This window comes from Salmo trutta, chromosome 5 (assembly GCF_901001165.1).
Source record: "Salmo trutta chromosome 5, fSalTru1.1, whole genome shotgun sequence".
Lineage (NCBI taxonomy): Eukaryota > Metazoa > Chordata > Actinopteri > Salmoniformes > Salmonidae > Salmo > Salmo trutta.
The window spans coordinates 34,381,390-34,401,831 of record NC_042961.1 but is presented as its reverse complement, the minus strand read 5'-3'; the positions used below and the strand labels follow the sequence as shown (position 1 = coordinate 34,401,831).

General features: G+C 42.6%; 1 protein-coding gene across 4 annotated transcripts in view; it reads left to right on the top strand.

Moving 5' to 3' along the window:
- LOC115194088 (sodium/potassium/calcium exchanger 2-like) overlaps positions 1-20,442 on the top strand; it is a 190,524-nt gene that overhangs the window by 100,718 nt on the left and 69,364 nt on the right. For all 4 annotated transcript variants that reach the window (XM_029753440.1, XM_029753442.1, XM_029753438.1 and 1 more), the window contains one exon: positions 8,013-8,027. In XM_029753440.1, coding sequence (XP_029609300.1) covers positions 8,013-8,027 — 15 coding nt within the window. The remainder of the gene's footprint in view (positions 1-8,012; positions 8,028-20,442) is intronic.

Here is a 20,442-nt window from a genome sequence, read left to right as displayed (position 1 = left end):
CAGAGCAGTACAGTAGTATAATGTACTTCTAGTCACTTGCTTACAGTATAGCTCTGAGAGCTGTAAATAACATTCCAGGTTAAACCTGTGGCTTCGGCCCTATACTTTATATTGTGATTTATTGTAGCAGAATTTTGCTTGTTATTTCAGACATGGGCTCTGTGAACATATACAGTACCCCATAGGAGCCTAGTGAGGGGAGGATGGCTCATAATAATGGCTGGAATAGAGTGAATGGAATGGCATCAAACACATGGAAAGAACAGAAAGGCCCACGCACTGTACATCCCCCTAATAACCACCAAAGTTTATTTGTCACGTGCGCCGAATACAACCGGTGTAGACCTTATAGTGAAATGCTTATTTACAGGCTCTAACCAACAGTGCAATTTCAACAAACAAAAAAAGTATTAGGTAAACAATAGGTAAGTAAAGAAATAAAAAAACAACAGTAAAAAAGACAGTGAAAAATAACAGTAGTGAGGCTGTATACAGTAGCAAGGCTATAACAGTAGCGAGGCTATATACAGGCACCGGTTAGTCAGGCTGATTGAGGTAGCATGTACATGTAGATATGGTTAAAGTGACTATGCATATATGATAAACAGAGAGTAGCAGTAGCATAAAAGAGGGGGTGGTGGATGTCGGGACACAATGCAGATAGCCCGGTTAGCCATTTGATTACCTGTTCAGGAGTCTTATGGCTTGGGGGTAAAAACTGTTGAGAAGCCTTTTTGTCCTAGACCTGGCACTCCGGTACCGCTTGCCATGCGGTAGTAGAGAGAACAGTCGGTGGCTGGGGTCTTTGACAATTTTTAGGGCCTTCCTGACACCGCCTGATGTAGAGGTCCTGGATGGCAGACAGCTTATCCCCAGTGATGTACTGAGCCGTACACACTACCTTCTGTAATGCCTTGCGGTTTGAGGCCGAGAAGTTGCCGTACCAGGCAGTGATGCAACCAGTCAGGATGCTCTCGATGTTGCAGCTGTAGAACCTTTTGAGGATCTCAGGACCCATGCCAAATATTTTTAGTTTCCTGAGGGGGAATAGGCTTTGTCGTGCCCTCTTCACAATTGTCTTGGTGTGTTTGGACCATTCTAGTTTGTTGCTTTGAGGGTAATATGGTTTTGAACGCTGAGCTGTATTCAATGAATAGCATTCTCACATAGGTGTTCCTTTTGTCCAGGTGGGAAAGGGCAGTGTGGAGTGCAATAGAGATTTCATCATCTGTGGATCTGTTTGGGCGGTATGCAAATTGGAGTGGGTCTATAGTTTCTGGGATAATGGTGTTGATGTGAGCCATGACCAGCCTTTCAAAGCACTTCTTGGCTCGGGTCTGTAGTCATTTAGGCAGGTTACCTTTGTGTTCTTGGGCACAGGGACTATGGTGGTCTGTTTGAAACATGTAGGCATTACAGACTCAATCAGGGACAGGTTGAAAATGTCATTGAAGACACCTGCCAGTTGGTCAGCACATGCCCGGAGCACAGGTCCTGGTAATCCGTCTGGCCCCGCAGTCTTGTGAATGTTGACCTGTTTAAAACCTCTTTGGGCTAGGCGTGCCGCTAGCGCCCCACCTCGACAACATCCGGTGAAATTGCAGAGAGCGAAATTCAAAATACAATAATCGTAATATTAAACATTCATGAAAATACAAGTGTCTTACATCATTTAAAAGCTTGACTTTTTATTAATCCAACCGCTTTGTCAGATTTCAAAAAGGCTTTAGTGGCGAAAGCATCCCTTACGATTATCTGAGGACAGCGCCCCACATACACCAGCATTAAAAACATTTTCCAAACCGTCAGAAATAGCGCTAAAATAAATCACTTACCTTTGAAGATCTTCCTCTGTTTGCAATCCCAAGGGTCCCAGATACACAACAAATGTTTGTTTTGTTCGATAAAGTCCTTCTTTATATCCCAAAAAAGTCAGTTTAGTTGGCGCGTTTGATTCAGTAATCCACTCGTTCAACATGCAGACAAAGGAATCCCAAAAGTTACCAATAAACTTCGTCCAAACGACATTTCTAATCAATCCTCAGGTACCCTAATATCTAAATGAATGATACAATTTAATACGGAATGTAGTATGTTCAATACCGGAGATAAATAACGAAGTGTGCGCCCTCATCCACGCGCGCCACAAGACTACAGTCCAAATGAGAGCCACCTTGAAAAAACACCTGAGTGTTTTTTATCCAATGCTACCAATTATATGCATATCCTAGCTTCTGGGCCTGAGAAACAGGCAGTTTACTGGGCATGTCAGTCATCAGAACTTCTGAATACTGCCCCCTAGCCTTAAGAAGTTTTAAAGGTCTTTCTCACGTCGGCTACGGAGAGTGTGATCACACAGTCGTCCGGAAGAGCTGATGCTCTCATGCATGCCTCAGTGTTGCTTGCCTCGAAGCGAGCATAAAAGTGATTTAGATCGTCAGGTAGGCTCGTGTCACTGGGCAGCTCGTGGCTGTGCTTCCCTTTGTAGTCTGTAATAGTTTGCAAGCCCTGCCACATAAGACGAGCATCGGAGCCGGTGTAGTACGATTCAATTTCAGCCCTGTATTGACGCGTTACCTGTTTGATGGTTCGTCAGAGGGCATAGCAGGATTTCTTATAAGCTTCCGGGTTTGAGTCCCGCAACTTGAAAGCAGCAGCTCAACCTTTTAGCTCAGTGCGAATTTTGCCTGTAATCCATGGCTTCTGGTTGGGGTATGTACGTACGGTTACTGTGGGGACGACGTCCTCGATGCACTTATTGATAAAGCCAGTGACTGATGTGTACTCCTCAATGCCATCGGAAGAATTCCGGAACCTGTTCCAGTCTGTGATACCAAAACAGTCCTGTAGTTTAGCATCTGCTTCGTCTTACCACAAGGAATCCACAAGGAAGTTTGTCAGGTCAAAGGAAACCATTTGTTTGATGTGTTTAATGTCTTTAATACCATACCTATCCATTCATCCCATTCCAGCTATTACTATAAGCCCGTTCTCCAATTAAAGTGCCACAAACCACTCACTGACAGTGAGTCATGGTGTCTACCAGTCTCCCTGCTCTGTTTCTTTCTTGTGTCACTGAGCTCACTAAAAACTGTGGGCACCTCAATTCCCCCATGTGAGATGAGGTCTTAATTTCCATCTCATATCTGAAGGGGAGGATGGAGTCAAATAATGCACTTGCTGTTTTAGCCATTTGTAATTTAGCCAACTTTTTGCAAATTACAAGTCTTTAGGCATTCCCTACTTAAGATTGGTCCTGACCATGGACTACGTTGAAGTTATTTTCCTATCACTACTGTCTATCTTCAAAACAATTTGACATCAGTAATGAAAAAATATATGGTGCTTGTGAGCTCAAGTAAATTCCAGATCCAGTCCAAATGAAGACTATCAATATTATTTTATTTGCTTGAGCTATGCCTCTGGCCTGAAATCCAGTGTCACTTCTCCAAGGACATAATAGGATAAATATAGCTACAGTGCCTTCAGAAAGTATTCATACCCTTGACTTATTCCACATTTTGTTGTGTTACAGCCTGAATTCAAAATTGATTAAATGTGTTTTTTTCACCCATCCCCATAATAACAAAGTGAAAACATGTTTGTAAATATATTGAAAATGAAATACAGAAATATCAAATGTACATAATTATTCGCACCGAGTCAATACTTTGGCGCCGATTACAGCTTTGAGTCATCTTGGGTATGTCTGTATCAGCTTTGCACATCTGGATTTTGACATTTTCTCCCAGTCTTCCTTGCAGATTTTCTCAAGCTCTGTTAAGTTAGATGGGGAGTGGCGGTGTACAGCAATCTTCTAGTCTTTCCACAAATTTTCAATGGGATTCAAGTCTGGGCTTTGGCTGGGCCACTTCAGGACTTTCACATTATTGTTCTAAAGCCATTGCAGTGTTGCTTTGGCTGTATGCTTGGGGCCATTGCCCTGTTGTAACATAAATCTTCGCCCCCAGTCTAAGGTCATTTGCACTCTGAAGCAGGTTCTCATCAAGAATTTGCCTGTATTTGGTTCCATTTATTGTTTACTCTATCCTTACCAGTCTCACAGTCCCTGACACTGAAGCATCCCCATAGCATGATGCTGCCACCACCATGCTTCACATTAGTGAGGGCGTTAGATGGGTGATGAGCTGTGCCTGGTTTTCTCAAGACATAGACTTTGCATTCAGGCCAAATAGTTACATTTTTGTCTCATCAGACCACATAATATTTTGCCTTATTCTCTCATAGTCTTTCACGTGTCTTTTTTGCAAACTACAGGTGTGCTGCCTTGTGCCTTTTTCTCATGAGTGACTTCCATCTTGCCACTCTCCCATAAGCCCAGATTGGTGCAGTGCTGTGCTCCCATCCCAGCCAAGAAACTCTGTAGCTCTGACAGAGTTGTCAATCAGTTCTTGGTCACCTCCCTGACCAAGGTCCTTCTTACCCGGTTGCTCAGTTTGTTTCAGACAGCCAGATCTAGGCAGAGTCTCGGTAGTTATATATTTTTAAAATTTCCCAATGATGGAGACCACCGTTCTCTTGGAAACTTTCACCACTCCAGAAATTGTTTTATACCGTTCCCCAATTCTATCTCAGAGATATATGGATAGTTCCTTTCTGCTCTGACATGCACCGTCAACTGTTGGACCTGTTATAGACAGGTGTGTTTCTGTCTAAAATGTCATGTCTAAACAATTGAACTGGCCACAGGTGGACTCCAATCAAGTTGTAGTGACATCTCAAGGATGATCAAAGGAAATTGGATGCACCTGAGTTCAATTTGAAGTGGCATAGCAAAGGTGTGTGAATGGCTACATAAATTACACTTTTGGATTTCATTTTTTTTAATAATAAAATGTTTTCACTTTGTCATTGTGAGATATTGTGTTCATGGGTGAGAAAATATATTTTTTTAAATACATTTTGAATTCAGGCTGTTACGCAACAAAATGTGGAATAAGTCAAGGTGTATGAATAGTTTCTGAAGGCACTGTATGTCATGGTGAGAGTCCATATAATGGTACTTTCACAAACACTATTAGCCCACAGATATGTGTAATGCTTTAATCCTAATAAGTGGCTGCTAAGGGAAACATCTTAGATGTAATGTGAGCTCAGTGTAATATCGGGAATCTAGTGAAGGAGAGCGCTGATTTATTTTAATCCAAGTTGAAAACCTATTCGCTATTTACAGAGAAATTATAAATGGCATCGCGTCAGGGCTGAATATGCTAATTCAGTGGGGAGGTACAGTGTCATTCGAATCTAATCCCATCAAGGGAGTAGGGTGAAAATATCACCCAATTTTGCAATGCAAATAGAAAGGCAAGGAACTTGAGGATGCCCTGAATGATTTGCGTTCCAAAAGATTCTCCATATTAAAGCTTAGATGAAGGAACATAGCAGCCATGTTTTTATATGTGGGATGAATGTAGTTGAGCATTTCCCTTTTTTAATAAGTGAGTGCTGAAGAAATGTTTGAAATGCTGGTGTGAAGAAATATTGTCAGTAGTTTTAAAGGAGTAAATGACTAGTGTTGTTGACCTGTAAAATGGTCTGCCGTTCTGAGGACTGGTTGTGTAGTTAATTGTACTGGGAGTTGTAGTTGGACTGGGATGATTTCAGCTTTTATAGTCTTCACTTTCCTGGAACGCTGAGCCTTCAATTAAACGATTCAGAAATAATATTAATAAATTGTGCCCTGACTGACTTAAGTGACTATTACAATGCATCACCTCCTAGTCACACTCCTAGACGCCCCATTACCCACATTTAGTCGTTCCATCTGGCTGATAGTTCTAAATCAGTCTGGTATGGGAATATAAATGTGTGAGGGCATAGTGTGGTGTAGAAATAAATGCAACCATGAAACCTTCTCCCTCTTGCAGTTTGTTAGGCAGCCAACTGTATGTGGTTCTCAAATTGATTTCAAATACTTACCACATGGTGGTTAAATCATTTTTGTACCATGTGACCTTTAAGTGATTTGAACATTGTGCAGTTCCTTTAAAAAAGAATGGAATGTTGTTAAGATTATAAATGATTCTGACCAGTCTCAGAGTCAGTGTTTTCCATATTCTTTACATGGAAAGATCCTGACTATGCAAAGTAGCCTTTATTACTAAACCAAATCAATTCAAAGTTAATTCGTCATATACACAGTATACATCAGGGTATAAACGGTGCAATTAAATGCTTACTTGAGAGCTACCTCTCAACAGTGTAGTGAAATATAGTAAAAATAAAAGTAACAACAATAACACAATAAGGCAAAAAGTGGTAAACAAATATTAAAAAGTATACAAGTAGTAGTAAAACTAGCAGCAGTAGAGCATTAAGATGTGGTGGGAAATATACACTGAGTATACCAAACATTACGAACACCTTCCTAATATTGAGTTGCACATAATAATAATAATCTCAAATAATCTCTGCAAATAATCTCTGAACCTCATGTTTGTGCAGGTGGACAGCTAAGGATGCTGTTTAACAGTCTTATGGCCTGGAGGTAGAAACTGTCTGAGACCAGATGCTCTGCTACCGTCTGCCCTCACTGGATAGGGCAAGCAGAAGCATCAGTCAAAGACAGAGCCAAAGTATCTTGTCCTTAAGCCTCACCATTCCTTGCAGGCTTTTAGACCTTAAGTGGCTCAGTGGTGTTATATAAAGCCGGCAGTGTTCATAAATATCTCATAGAGACTTGTAAAAGTAAGTGGAATGATGCTGTCTAGTCTCACAAGACACATCCCACTGGGCACAGACGTCAATTTCATTTAAATGACGTGGAAACAATGTTTATTCAACCAGTGGGATAGGAGCTTGTATTGGAATGCAAAGAACAACCTTCCATTGGTTGGTATTCATTTACCATGGTGCAAGGCAGAGGGGCAGTGCGAACGGCCCAGTACATCACTGGGGCCAAGCTTCCTGCCATCCAGGACCTGTATACCAGGCGGTGTCAGAGGAAGGCCCTAAAAATTGTCAAAGACTCCAGCCACCCTAGTCATATACTGTTCTCTCTGCTACCACATGGCAAGCGGTACCGGAGCGCCAAGTCTAGGTCCAAGAGGCTTCTAAACAGCTTCTACCCCCAAGCCATAAGACTCCTGAACATCCAGTCAAATGGCTATCCAGACTATTTGCATTGCCCCACCTTTCCACACTACTGCCACTCTCTGTTCTCATCTATGCGTAGTCACTAATAACTCTACCTACATGTACATACTAACCCAACTAACCAGTGCCCCCGCACATTGACTCTGTACCGGCACCCCCCTGTATATATTGTTATTTTTTACTGCTGCTCTTTAATTACTTGTTACTTTTATCTCTTATTCTTCTCCATATTTTTTTTTAACTGCACTGTTGGTTAGGGGCTCGTAAGTAAGCATTTCACTGTAAGGTCTACACCTGTTGTATTCGGCGCATGTGACTAATAAAATTTGATAAAAAAAAAAAAATAAGATTGTGGTACATTGTTTTGTATTATTAAAGCTGAATATAACCTCACTGTAAAGCTCAGGAACAACGAAGCCCATTTCCCAGAAAATCATGTCCATAAAGTCCAGTACATGTCTGTCAAAAAAGGTGCTATCTAGAACCTAAAAGGGTTCTTCGGCTGTCCCCCATAGGAGAACCCGTTGAATAACCATTTTTGGCTCCAGGTAGAACCCTATAGGGTGCCATGTAGAACTTTTCCCCCAGAGGGTTCTACCTTGAACCAAAAAGGGTTCTCCTATGGGGACAACCAAAGAACCTGTTTGGAACCCTTTTTTCTAAGAGTGTAGCAATATTCCAATGGCCAAATGTGCTTATTTTATTTTTTGATCTAGTTATCCAGTTCATTCAGATAATTCAGAGCCAACTCTCATTGGTGTTAATGGCCTAAGCATAATGCAAACCTTTCATAAGATTAAGGTCCAATGTTTTATAAACTTATACATCATCTGGTTTATCTTTTCTCTCTCCCTTTCTATCTCTCTGTATTTCTCTTTCTTCCTCTGTCCCCTCAGAATTTGCTGATTCTGGTGAGTTACTTTTCTAATTATCTCTTTTTTACCCCTTGTAAGCTAACCATTGTAACAATACATACTATACTGACCATCTTGCATGCATGGGACCGGGAGATACACTGGGGCCAAACACTGAGAGAACTAAGTACATGATTTGTTCTTTGCCACACGTCCAAATAAAGTAGAGGACAGAGGACTATGGAAAGACCAAAAACAGTCAGTGGCTGACCATTGCCCACTGTATCTGTGGTGTGTTTGCACAGTTGAGGAGAAGATTCTTGCCACTTTGATTCCTTAATAAATCTACATGTTTTCAGGATGACACAAACAGCATGTGTCATTGTATTTTAGTCTCTGACACTAGCAAAAATGTATTTTGGTAGCTTGGTATGTTCAAAATATTGTGTTAGTATTATGGTCAGCTAGCTAGTCATAACGTGTAACAAACCACACCTAACTTTACACATTGAGTGTCTTTTTATAGACATTCCTTTTGACTTAGAAGTCAAGACAAAAATGACACAAACATTTGGGAAATGTGTTTAGAAATCCTTGCAGTGTCAGGCACATTACACATTTTCATTACGTTTTTTTTTTTTTTTGCTGCATTTTGTACTGTAAGTACTGTAAGTGGTATATAAACTGTAAATGCAAAACTCTAAACTGATGGCACTTGTAATGTAACCATGGATGTTTAACTTGCACAAATGGGTAATTTGGTCATTTTTGAGTTGTATCATTTCTGTTTTGGAATTGGTTCCTAAATTTGTGTTCATCCTGTTTTATTGAAGGTCCTTTTTTGGAAGAGACAATTCAAATCTGGCTACGCCCTGTGCTATTATTACACACCACAACTATCAGCACACTCTCTTTTTCCATCAGTGTGGCGCTAAAAACAATATCACTTAGGAGCTGCATCAAATATTGAACTGCAGAAAACAGGGGGAGGGGTTGGCTACATTTTGGTTTTGTGCCTCTCTCTTTGAATAGCAAAATCATGCCATAGTAAGCAGCACAGCCTTACAGTACATCTAAGTTCTTAACTAGACCTTTGATCCGACCACAGTCTGGTCATCTGTGGAGTTTTTAACATTCATAGCTGAGATTAGCGTCATTGTCAGAGGTTTACACAGATCTTTGACTGGGGGAATTAGAACTTTTGGGATAAATAAAACAAAATGTGTGCTCCATCTCGATCTTGTTCGCAATTTAGATAGCTAGTGGAAGAATTTTAACTCCGTCCTGAACATGGTATACACTGGGAAAACAGAAAAATATAAAATAGTGGCGCGAAGTCATGTCAACAAAATGTGAACGACAGGGTTGGTAGCTCATCTCAGAGCACGCTCTGGCAGAGCATATGATGAAGAACAAAGACGCTATGCTCGTACACTAATAGAAAAAATATGTTATCTAGAACCTTTTTAAAGGCTTATTCGGCTAGCCCCATAGGAGAGCCCTTTTTGGTTCCATGTTTTTTTTTTATTTAACTAGGCAAGTTAGTTTAGAACAAATTATTATTTAAATGACTGCCTACACTGGCCAAACCCGGACAATGCTGGGCCAATTGTGCGCCGCCCTATGGGACTCCCAATCATGGCCGGTTGTGGTATAGCCTTGATTCAAACCAGGGTGTCTGTAGTGATGGCTCTAGCACTGAGATGCAGTGTCTTAGACTGCTGCGCCACTCAGGAGCTCCATGTAGAGCCTTTTCCCCAGAAAAAAGTTTTACCTGGAACCCATAAGGGTTCTATCTGGAACCAAAAATGGTTATCCTATGGGGACAGCCAAAGAACCCTTTTGGAACCCTTTTTTCTAAGAGAGAACTGCATGCTGTGATAGGATCCGGAAGCAGTTAGGTTTAGCATCTCTAGAAATCAACAACTTGTGTTAGTCACAAATTCATAGATGATAGTGGACAAAATAAATTACCTAATGCTTTGTCTTGGAGGGACAAAAGCCAAGTTGACGTTTGACTAGGTATGCGGTACAAGCCCTGCCTTCAGTGATGGTCCGCCCCTGATGATAGGGATCATAATGTGACAGGGCTATGTACTTACTGTAGCACTTTGAGATAGTTTTTCAATGAAATGTGCATTATAAATTCAATGTACAATGAATGTGCTTGCACACATACTATTTATTCTGCCCACTCTAGCGCTTAAATTATTTAAGTTATTATGATTTGTAAACATGAAACCAACTTTTAAATGTGCCGATGGCCCCAACTTGGATTGCTTGAGGAAATATTTTTTATTACATTTATACTTTTAGTACTACAACAATATTTAATACATTCCCAACATATTTCAATGACAGTAAATGGGTCATAGACTTACATGGGGAAAATTACACCATTTAAGCTATAAACACCAAACCAGCGTTGAGATGTTCAGACTGACCCAACTTTGATTCCTTTTCAAAGGTTTTTTGATACTATGTATACTTTTTGAATTATAACCATTTTAAATGTTCATAAAAGCGCCATAGGCTTGAATGGGAAGTATTTGCATTTGCCACTGCTCCAACGTAGGTGGCTTGCATTCAGATTTATGAGACTATTAGTTATTTTCCTACTATAACGATTTGAATTTTGCATGAAATAATGTGTTTGAATGAGAACTATAGGAAGACAGTAATAGCTATTCAAAATAGTCCTGCTCCTTGTCCAATTAAGCTACAAGACCAACTTTAAAATGTTCAGGCTATTCTTACTTCAAATTTTATAACTACACTAAACAAAAATATAAACTTAACATGCAATAATTTAAAAGATTTTACTGAGTTACGGTTCATTTAAGAAAATCAGTCAAGTGTAATAAATTAATTGGGCCCATAATCTGTTGGTCACAGATACCTTAAAAAAAGGTTGGGGCATGGATCAGAAAACCAGTCAGTATCTACATTTGAGTAATTTAGGAGATGTTCTTATCCAGAGCAAGTTACAGTAGTGAATGCATACATTTTTGTATTGGTCCCCCGTGGGAATCAAACCCACAACCCTGGCGCCATGCTCTACCAACTGAGCCACAGTGGACCACCATTTGCCTCGTACAGCGCGGCACGTCTCCTTCGCATAGAGTTGATCAGGCTGTTGATTGTGGCCTGTGGAACGTTGTCCCACTCCTCTTCAATGGCTGTGCGAAGTTGCTGTATATTGGCGGGAACTGAAACACGCTGTCGTACACATCGATCCAGAGCATCCCAAACATGCTTAATGGGTGACATGTCTGGTGAGGATGGAAGAACTGGGCCATTTTCGTGCTGTGCCTTATCATGCTGATTAAAACATGAGGTGATGGCAGCGGATGAATGGCATGACAATGGGCCTCAGGATCTCGTCATAGTATCTTTGTGCATTCAAATTGCCATCGATAAAATGTAATTGTGTTTGTTGTCCATAGCTTATGCCTTCCCATAATATAACCCCACCAACCCAATGGTGCACTTTGTTCACAACGTTGACATCAGCAAACCGCTCACCCACACGACTCCTTACACGCTGTCTGCCATCTGCCCGGTACAGTTGAAACAGGGATTCATCCATGAAGAGTACACTTCTCCAGCGTGCCAGTGGCCATTGAAGGTGAGCATTTGCCCACTGAAGTCAGTTACGACGCCGAACTGTGGTCAGGTCAAGACCCTGGTGAGGACGACGAGAAGGCAGATGAGCTTCCCTAAGACGGTTTTTGTGCAGAATTTCTTCGGTTGTGTAAACCCACAGTTTCATCAGCTGTCCAGGTGGCTGGTCTCAGACAATCCCACAGGTGAAGAAGCCTGATGTGGAGGTCCTGGGCTGGCATGGTTACACATGGTCTGCGGTTGTGAGGCTGGTTGGACGTACTGCCAAATTCTCTAAAACAATGCTTATGGTGGAGAAATTAACATTCAATTCTCTGGCAACAGCTCTGGTGGACATTCCTGCAGTCAGCATGCCAATTGCACGCTACCTCAAAACTTGAGACATCTGTGGCATTGTGTTGTATGACAAAACTGCACATTTTAGAGTGGCCTTTAATTGTCCCAAAACAAGGTGCACCTGTGTAAGGCTCATGTTGTTCAATTAGCTTCATGGGGCTCTCGAGTGGAGTAGCGATCTAAGACACTGCATCTCAGTGCTAGAAATGTCAATACAGACCCTGGTTCAGTTCCAGGCTGTATCACAACCAGCCATGATTGGGAGTTCCATAGGGCGGTGCACAATTGGCCCAGTGTCACCCGGGGTAGGCCGTCATTGTAAATAAGAATTTGTTCTTAACTGACTTGCCTAGTTAAGTAAAAAAAATGTAAATGCCACACCTGTCAGGTAGATGGATTAGGAGAAATGCTCACTAACAGGAATGCCAACAATTTGAGAAATAAGCTTCTTGTGGATATGGAACATTTCTGGAATCTTTTATATCAGCTCAGTTAATATTTTTGTTCAGTTTATATTTGCATACTTTAGCATAAAACATATAACCAACAGTAACTCTTGAACTGTTCAAGCTAGAGTCACCAAACCAATATTCACATGTTCAAGCTATCCAATCCTATCGTCAATCAATCAATCTTTCCATCGCAATTTAAGCTACAACACCAACTATCATAACTTCAAATTCTTTAAAACCCTTATATACTATAACTATATTCATTAGCTTACATTATCATAGCATAACTTTTGAACCATTCAAACTAGACACCTAAACTACATTAACATGTTCAGGCTATCTGTCACGGGCGTCGTATGAATTGGACCAAAACGCAGCGGGAATGTGAATACTCATCTTCTTTGATAAAGGAAACCGTAAACACTTAACAAAATGACAAACATCGACGAGAAACGGTCCTGTTAGGTGCAACAAACACTAAACAGGAAACAACTACCCACAAATCCCATAGAAAAAAAAACACCCCTCTTAGATAGGACCTTCAATTAGAAGCAACGAGGAGCAGCTGCTTCCAATTGAAGGTCAACCCAATAAACACCACATAGAAATAGACATACTAGAACTAACATAGAAATAGACTAACAAAGAACATAGCCCAACAAACCCCGAAACACTCTAAACAAACACCCCCTGCCACGCCCTGACCAAACTACAATAACAAACAACCTCTTACTGGTCAGGACGTGACACTATCATATTCTATCAATCAATCAATGAATTCTCCCATCTAAATCAAATCACATTTTATTGGTCTCATACACACGTTTATCAGATGTTATTGCGGGTGTAGCAAAATGCTTGTGTTTCTAGCTCCGACAGTGCAGTAATATCTAACAAGTAATATCTAACAATTTCACAACATATACACACAAATCAAAGGAATTAAGAATATATAAATATATGGACGAGCAATGTTAGAGCGGCATTGACTAACATACAGTAGAATAGAATACAGTATATACATACGAGATGAGTAATGCAAAATATGTAAACATTATTAAAGTGACTAGTGTTCCATTTATTAAAGTGATTTCAAGTCTATGCATATAGGCAGCAGCCTCTAATATGCTACTGATGGCTATTAAACAGTCTGATGGCCTTGAGATAGAAGCTGTTCTTCAGTCTCTCGGTCCCAGCTTTGATGCACCTGCACTGACCTCGTCTTCTGGATAATAGTGGGGTGAATAGGCAGTTGCTCGGGTGGTTGTTGTCCTTGATGATCTTCTTGGCCTTCCTGTGACATCGGGTGTTGTAGGTGTCCTGGAGGGCAGATAGTTTGCCCCCGGTGATGTGTTGGGCAGACCGCACCACCCTCTGGAGAAACCTGCAGTTTTGGGCGGTGCAGTTGCCGTACCAGGCGGTGATACAGCCCAACAGGATGCTCTCAATTGTGCATCTGTAAACATTTGTGGGGGTTTTAGGTGCCAAACCAAATTTCTTCAGCCTCCTGAGGTTGAAGAGGCGCTGTTGCGCATTCTTCACCACACTGTCTGTGTGGGTGGACCATTTGAGTTTGTCAGTGATGTGTACGCCGACGAACTTGAAGCTTTCCACCTTCTCCACTGCGGTCCCGTCAATGTGGAGAGGGGGGTGCTTCCTCTGCTGTTTCCTGAAGTCCACATTCATCTCCTTTGTTTTGTTGACATTGAGTGAGAGGTTATTTTCCTGGCACCACACTCCCAGAGCCCTCACCTCCTCCCTGTAGGCTGTCTCATCGTTGTTGGTAATCAAGCCTACATCTGCAAACTTGATGATTGAGCTGGATGCGAGACTGGCCACACAGTCTTGGGTGAACAGGGAGTACAGGAGGGGGCTGAGCACACACCTTTGTGGGGCCCCAGTCTTGAGGATCAGCAAAGTGGAGGTGTTGTTTTCTACCTTCACCACCTGGGGGCGGCCCATCAGGAAGTCCAGGACCCAGTTGCACAGGGCAGTGTTTGGACCCAGTGTCTCGAGCTTAATGATGAGCTTGGAGGGTGCTAATGTGTTGAATGCCGAGTTATTGTCAATGAACAACATTCTGACAGGTATTCCTCTTGTCCAGATGGGATAAGGCAGTGTGCGGTGCGATGGAGATTGCATCGTCTGTGGATCTATTGGGGCAGTAAGCAAATTGAAGTGGGTCTAGGGTGACAGGTAAGGTAGAGGTGATATTGTCCTTGACTAGTCTCTCAAAGCACTTCATGATGACAAAGTGAGTGCTACAGGGCGATTGTCATTTAGTTCAGCTATCTTTGCTTTCTTGGGTACAGGAACAATGGTGGCCATCTTGAAGCATGTGGTGACAGAAGACTGGGATAGGGTGATTGAATATGTCCATCAACACACCAGCCAGCTGGTCTGCGCATGCTCTGAGGATGCGGCTAGGGATGCCGTCTGGGCCTGCAACTTGCAAGGGTTAACACGCTTAAATGTCTTACTCACGTTGGCCACGGAGAAGGAGTGCCCACAGTCCTTGGTAGCGGAACGCGTTGGTGGCACTGTGTTATCCTCAAAGCGGGCAAAGAAGGTGTTTAGGTTGTCCGGAAGCAAGCCGTCGGTTTCTGCGACGTGGCTGGTTTTCCTTTTGTAGTCCATGATTGTCTGTAGATCCTGCCACAGCTCGGGTGACAGGTTGCCTAGTGGTTAGAGTGTTGGGCCAGCAACCGAAAGGTTGCTAGATCAAATCCCAGAGCTGACAAGGTAAAAATCTGTTGTTCTGCTCCTGAACAAGGCAGTTACCCACTGTTACTAGCCTGTCATTGTAAATAAGAACTTGTTCTTAACTGACTTTCCTAGTTAATTAAAGGTAAAATAAATACATTTACGTCGTGTGTCTAAGCCTTTGAATTGCGACTCCACTTTGTCTCTATACTAACGTATTGCCTTGCGGAGGGCATAACTACACAGTTTGTATTCTGCCATATTCCCAGTCACCTTGCCATGGTTAAATGCAGTGGTTTGCACTTTCAGTTTTGCACGAATGCTGCCATCTATCCATAGTTTCTGGTGAGGGTAGGTTTTAATAGTCATAGTGGGTGCAACATCTCCTGTACACTTCCTGTTAAACTCATTCACCATATCAGTATATTGTGTCAATGTTATTATCGGAGGCTACGCGGAACATATCCCAGTCCGTGTGATCAAATCTATCTTGAAGCATGAATTCCGATTGGTCAGACCAGCGTTGAATAGTCCTTAGCACGGGTACATCCTGTTTGAGTTTCTGGCTATAGGAAGGGAGGAGCAAAATGGAGGAATTGTCAGATTTGCTGAAAGGGGGAGGGCCTTGTAGGCATCCCGGAAGTTGGAGTAGCAGTGGTCGAGTGATTTAGCAGCACAAGTACTACAGTCAATGTTTTGATAGAACTTCGGCACCCTTTTTCTTAAATATGCTTTGTTAAAATCTACCAGCTACAATAAATGCGGCCTCAGGATATGTGGTTTCCAGTTTGCATAAAGTCCAGTGAAGTTCTATGAGGGCTGTCGTGGTATCGGCTTGAGGGGGGATATACACGGCTGTGACTATAACCGAAGAGAATTCTCTTGGGAGATAATATGGTCAGCATTTGATTGTGAGGTATTGTAGATCGGGTGAACAAAAGGACTTGAGTTCCTATATGTTATCACAATCACACCATGAGTCGTTAATTATTAAACATACACCCCCACCCTTCTTCTTCCCGGAGAGATATTTATTCCTGTCTGCGTGATTAACTGAGAACCCAACTGGCTGGACGGTTGAGAGTGCCATGCTTCCGGGAAAAGGAGTATGTTATAATCCCTGATGTCTCTCGGGAAAGAAATCCTCGCCCTGATTACGTTAACTTTACTATCCAGAGACTGAACATTAGCAAGTAATATACTCAAAAGTACCTCTCCTCTGCCGGCGGTGTTTTGGGTCGGCCTCTGGAATTAGATCAATTGCCCTGGGGTGTGCAAACAAAGGATCCAATTTGAGAAAATCGTATTCCTGGTCGTAGTGCTGGTAGTGCTGGTGAGTTACCAATAGTTTTTTCCGGCTGTATGTAATGACACAAAATATTTTCTGGGCTCAAAATGTAAGAAATTATACATAAAACAACAAAATACTGCAAAGTTTCCTAAGAGCTGGAAGCACGGTAGCCCTCTCTAATGGTGCCATTTTCAACCTACTTTTTCAACTATAACTAGTCACTCCATTACAACTGCAGTCACTTCCACTACTATAACTTATTTCACAACCATTAATACTTTATGAAAGCTAGCAAGCACACACATTTTCTTCAGGAAATTGACTAATTATTATTATTATTATTATTATTATTGTTATTACAGACTCCTCATTGGATATTTTGTATACCCCATATATAATAAAGGGAGACTAGATAATTTCTGCATTGTGGTGTGGACATGTTGTTGCTGTTATCTTGTCTGTAATGTCCATTTCTGTATGGCATTGACCATTGTTGAACAGACAATTACCATGAATGGTTCACTCGCCAACACACACACTCACCAAAAGTACCTCTTGTCACACAGTCTAATGAAGTGTGGCTTACAGTAAATATTGCTCATGAAATCAAAAATTATAAATTGTTCAACAAAGAGTGGCTTATCTGGTAGATTAGATATGCCATATTAAAGGTTGCTAGATCGAAACCCCGAGCTGACACGGTAAAAATCTGTCGTTCTGTCCCTGAACAAGGCAGTTAATCTACTGTTCCCATGCCGTCATTGTAAAATATTTTTTCTTAACTGACTTGCCTAGTGAAACAACAGTTAAATAAAAAAATTAAAATAGATATTTACAAACAATCAATACTAGATCACTATATGATTCTTTGTTCTATAAATAATATACTGCTCAAAAAAATAAAGGGAACACTTAAACAACACAATGTAACTCCAAGTCAATCACACTTCTGTGAAATCAAACTGTCCACTTAGGAAGCAACACTGACTGACAATACATTTCACATGCTGTTGTGCAAATGGAATAGACAACAGGTGGAAATTATAGGCAATTAGCAAGACACCCCCAATAAAGGAGTGGTTCTGCAGGTGACCACAGACCACTTCTCAGTTCCTATGCTTCCTGGCTGATGTTTTGGTCACTTTTGAATGCTGGCGGTGCTTTCACTCTAGTGGTAGCATGAGACAGAGTCTACAACCCACACAAGTGGCTCAGGTAGTGCAGCTCATCCAGGATGGCACATCAATGCGAGCTGTGGCAAGAAGGTTTGCTGTGTCTGTCAGCGTAGTGTCCAGAGAATGGAGGCGCTACCAGGAGACAGGCCAGTACATCAGGAGACGTGGAGGAGGCCGTAGGAGGGCAACAACCCAGCAGCAGGACCGCTACCGCCGCCTTTGTGCAAGGAGGAGCAGGAGGAGCACTGCCAGAGCCCTGCAAAATGACCTCCAGCAGGCCACAAATGTGCATGTGTCTGCTCAAACGGTCAGAAACAGACTCCATGAGGGTGGTATGAGGGCCCGACGTCCACAGGTGGGGGTTGTGCTTACAGCCCAACACCGTGCAGGACGTTTGGCATTTGCCAGAGAACACCAAGATTGGCAAATTCGCCAATCGCAGGTTCACACTGAGCACATGTGACAGATGTGACAGAGTCTGGAGACGCCGTGGAGAACGTTCTGCTGCCTGCAACATCCTCCAGCATGACCGGTTTGGCGGTGGGTCAGTCATGGTGTGGGGTGGCATTTCTTTGGGGGGCCGCACAACCCTCCGTGTGCTCGCCAGAGGTAGCCTGATTGCCATTAGGTACCGAGATGAGATCCTCAGACCCCTTGTGAGACCATATGCTGGTGCGGTTGGCCCTGGGTTCCTCCTAATGCAAGACAATGCTAGACCACATGTGGCTGGAGTGTGTCAGCAGTTCCTGCAAGAGGAAGGCATTGATGCTATGGACTGGCCTGCCCATTCCCCAGACCTGAATCCAATTGAGCACATCTGGGACATCATGTCTCACTCCATCCACCAACGCCACGTTGCACCACAGACTGTCCAGGAGTTGGCGGATGCTTTAGTCCAGGTCTGGGAGGAGATCCCTCAGGAGACCACCTCATCAGGAGCATGCCCAGGCGTTGTAGGGAGGTCATACAGGCACGTGGAGGCCACACACACTACTGAGCTTCATTTTGACTTGTTTTAAGGACATTACATCAAAGTTGGATCAGCCTGTAGTGTGATTTTCCACTTTAATTTTGAGTGTGACTCCAAATCCAGACCTCCATGGGTTGATAAATTGGATTTCCATTGATTATTTTTGTGTGATTTTGTTGTCAGCACATTCAACTATGTAAAGAAAAAAGTATTTAATAAGATTATTTCATTCATTCAGATCTAGGATGTGTTATTTTAGTGTTCCGTTTAATTTTTTTGAGCAGTGTAGATTCTAAACTCAGCAAAAAAAAGAAAAGTCCTCTCATTGTCAACTGCGTTTATTTTCAGCAAACTTAACATGTGTAAATATTTGTATGCACATAACAAGATTCAACAACTGAGACATACACTGAACAAGTTCTACAGACATGTGACTAGCAGAAATTGAATAATGTGTCCCTGAACAAAGAGAGGGTCAAAATCAAATGTAACAGTCAGTATCTGGTGTGGCCACCAGCTGCATTAAGTACTGCAGTGCATCTCCACCAAGGCACCTGCAAGTTCCCGGACATTTCTGGGGGGGAATGGCCCTAGCCCTCACCCTCCGATCCAACAGGTCGCAGATGTGCTCAATGGGATTGAGATCCGGGCTCTTCGCTGGCCATGGCAGAACACTGACATTCCTGTCTTGCAGGAAATCACACACAGAATGAGCAATATGGCTGGTGGCATTGTCATGCTGGAGGGTCATGTCAGGATGAGCATGCAGGAAGGGTACCACATGAGGGAGGAGGATGTCTTCCCTGTAACTCACAGCGTTGAAATTGCCTGCAATAACAAGGTCAGTCCTATGATGCTGTGACACACCGCCCCAGACCATGACGAACCCTCCACCTCCAAATCGATCCCGAGTACAGGCCTCGGTGTAACGTTCATTCCTTTGACGATAAACGTGAATCCGACCATCACCCCTGGTGAGACAAAACCGCAACTCGTCAGAGAAGAGCACTTTTTGCCAGTCCTGTCTGGTCCAGCGATGGTGGGTTTGTGCCCATAAGCGACGTTGTTGCCAGTGATGTCTGGTGAGGAGCTGCCTTACTACAGGCCTACAAAACCTCAGTCCAGCCTCTCAGCCTATTGCGGACAGTCTGAGCACTGATGGAGAGATTGTGCATTCAGGGTGTAACTCGGGCAATTGTTGTTGCCATCCTGTACCTGTCCCGCAGGTGTGATGTTCGGATGTACAGATCCTGTGCAGGTGTTGTTACACATGGTCTGCCACTGCGAGGACAATCAGCCCTCCGTCCTGTCTCCCTGTAGCGCTGTCACAGTATGGACATTGCAATTTTTTGCCCTGACCACATCTGCAGTCCTCATTCCTCCTTGCAGCATACCTAAGGCACGTTCACACAGATTCATTCATTAATTGTTTATGTTTCATTGAACAAGCATGGGATACAGTGTTTAAACCCTTTACAATGAAGATCTGTGAAGTTATTTGGATTTTTACGAATTATCTTTGAAAGGCAGGGTTCTGAATAAGGGACGTTTCTCTTTTTGCTGAGTTTATCAGAAAGATCAATAGTAATACAACTTTCATGTATCATGTTGTATGTAAATCCCATGTCAAATGTGGTATAGTATTCTGGTGACACTCTGGTGTCCGAACTACCCCTGGTCTTGCGTGTGTGTCTGGTCATGGCACCTGGTTGTCGTCGCCCCCGTACAGTCTTATGACCCAGAATGTAGCCACATTGTATCTATGATCGTATGCTATCCATTCATAATTGATCACGCAGCTCAATATGTGCCCCCCGCCCACCCCAGCCCTGTTCAGTATTCACCCCCATGCCTCCTTTTTTTTAGGAAACCTAAGAGGTTTGCTGCTACAACCACTCAGTGCTCAGATGCCTTTACTACC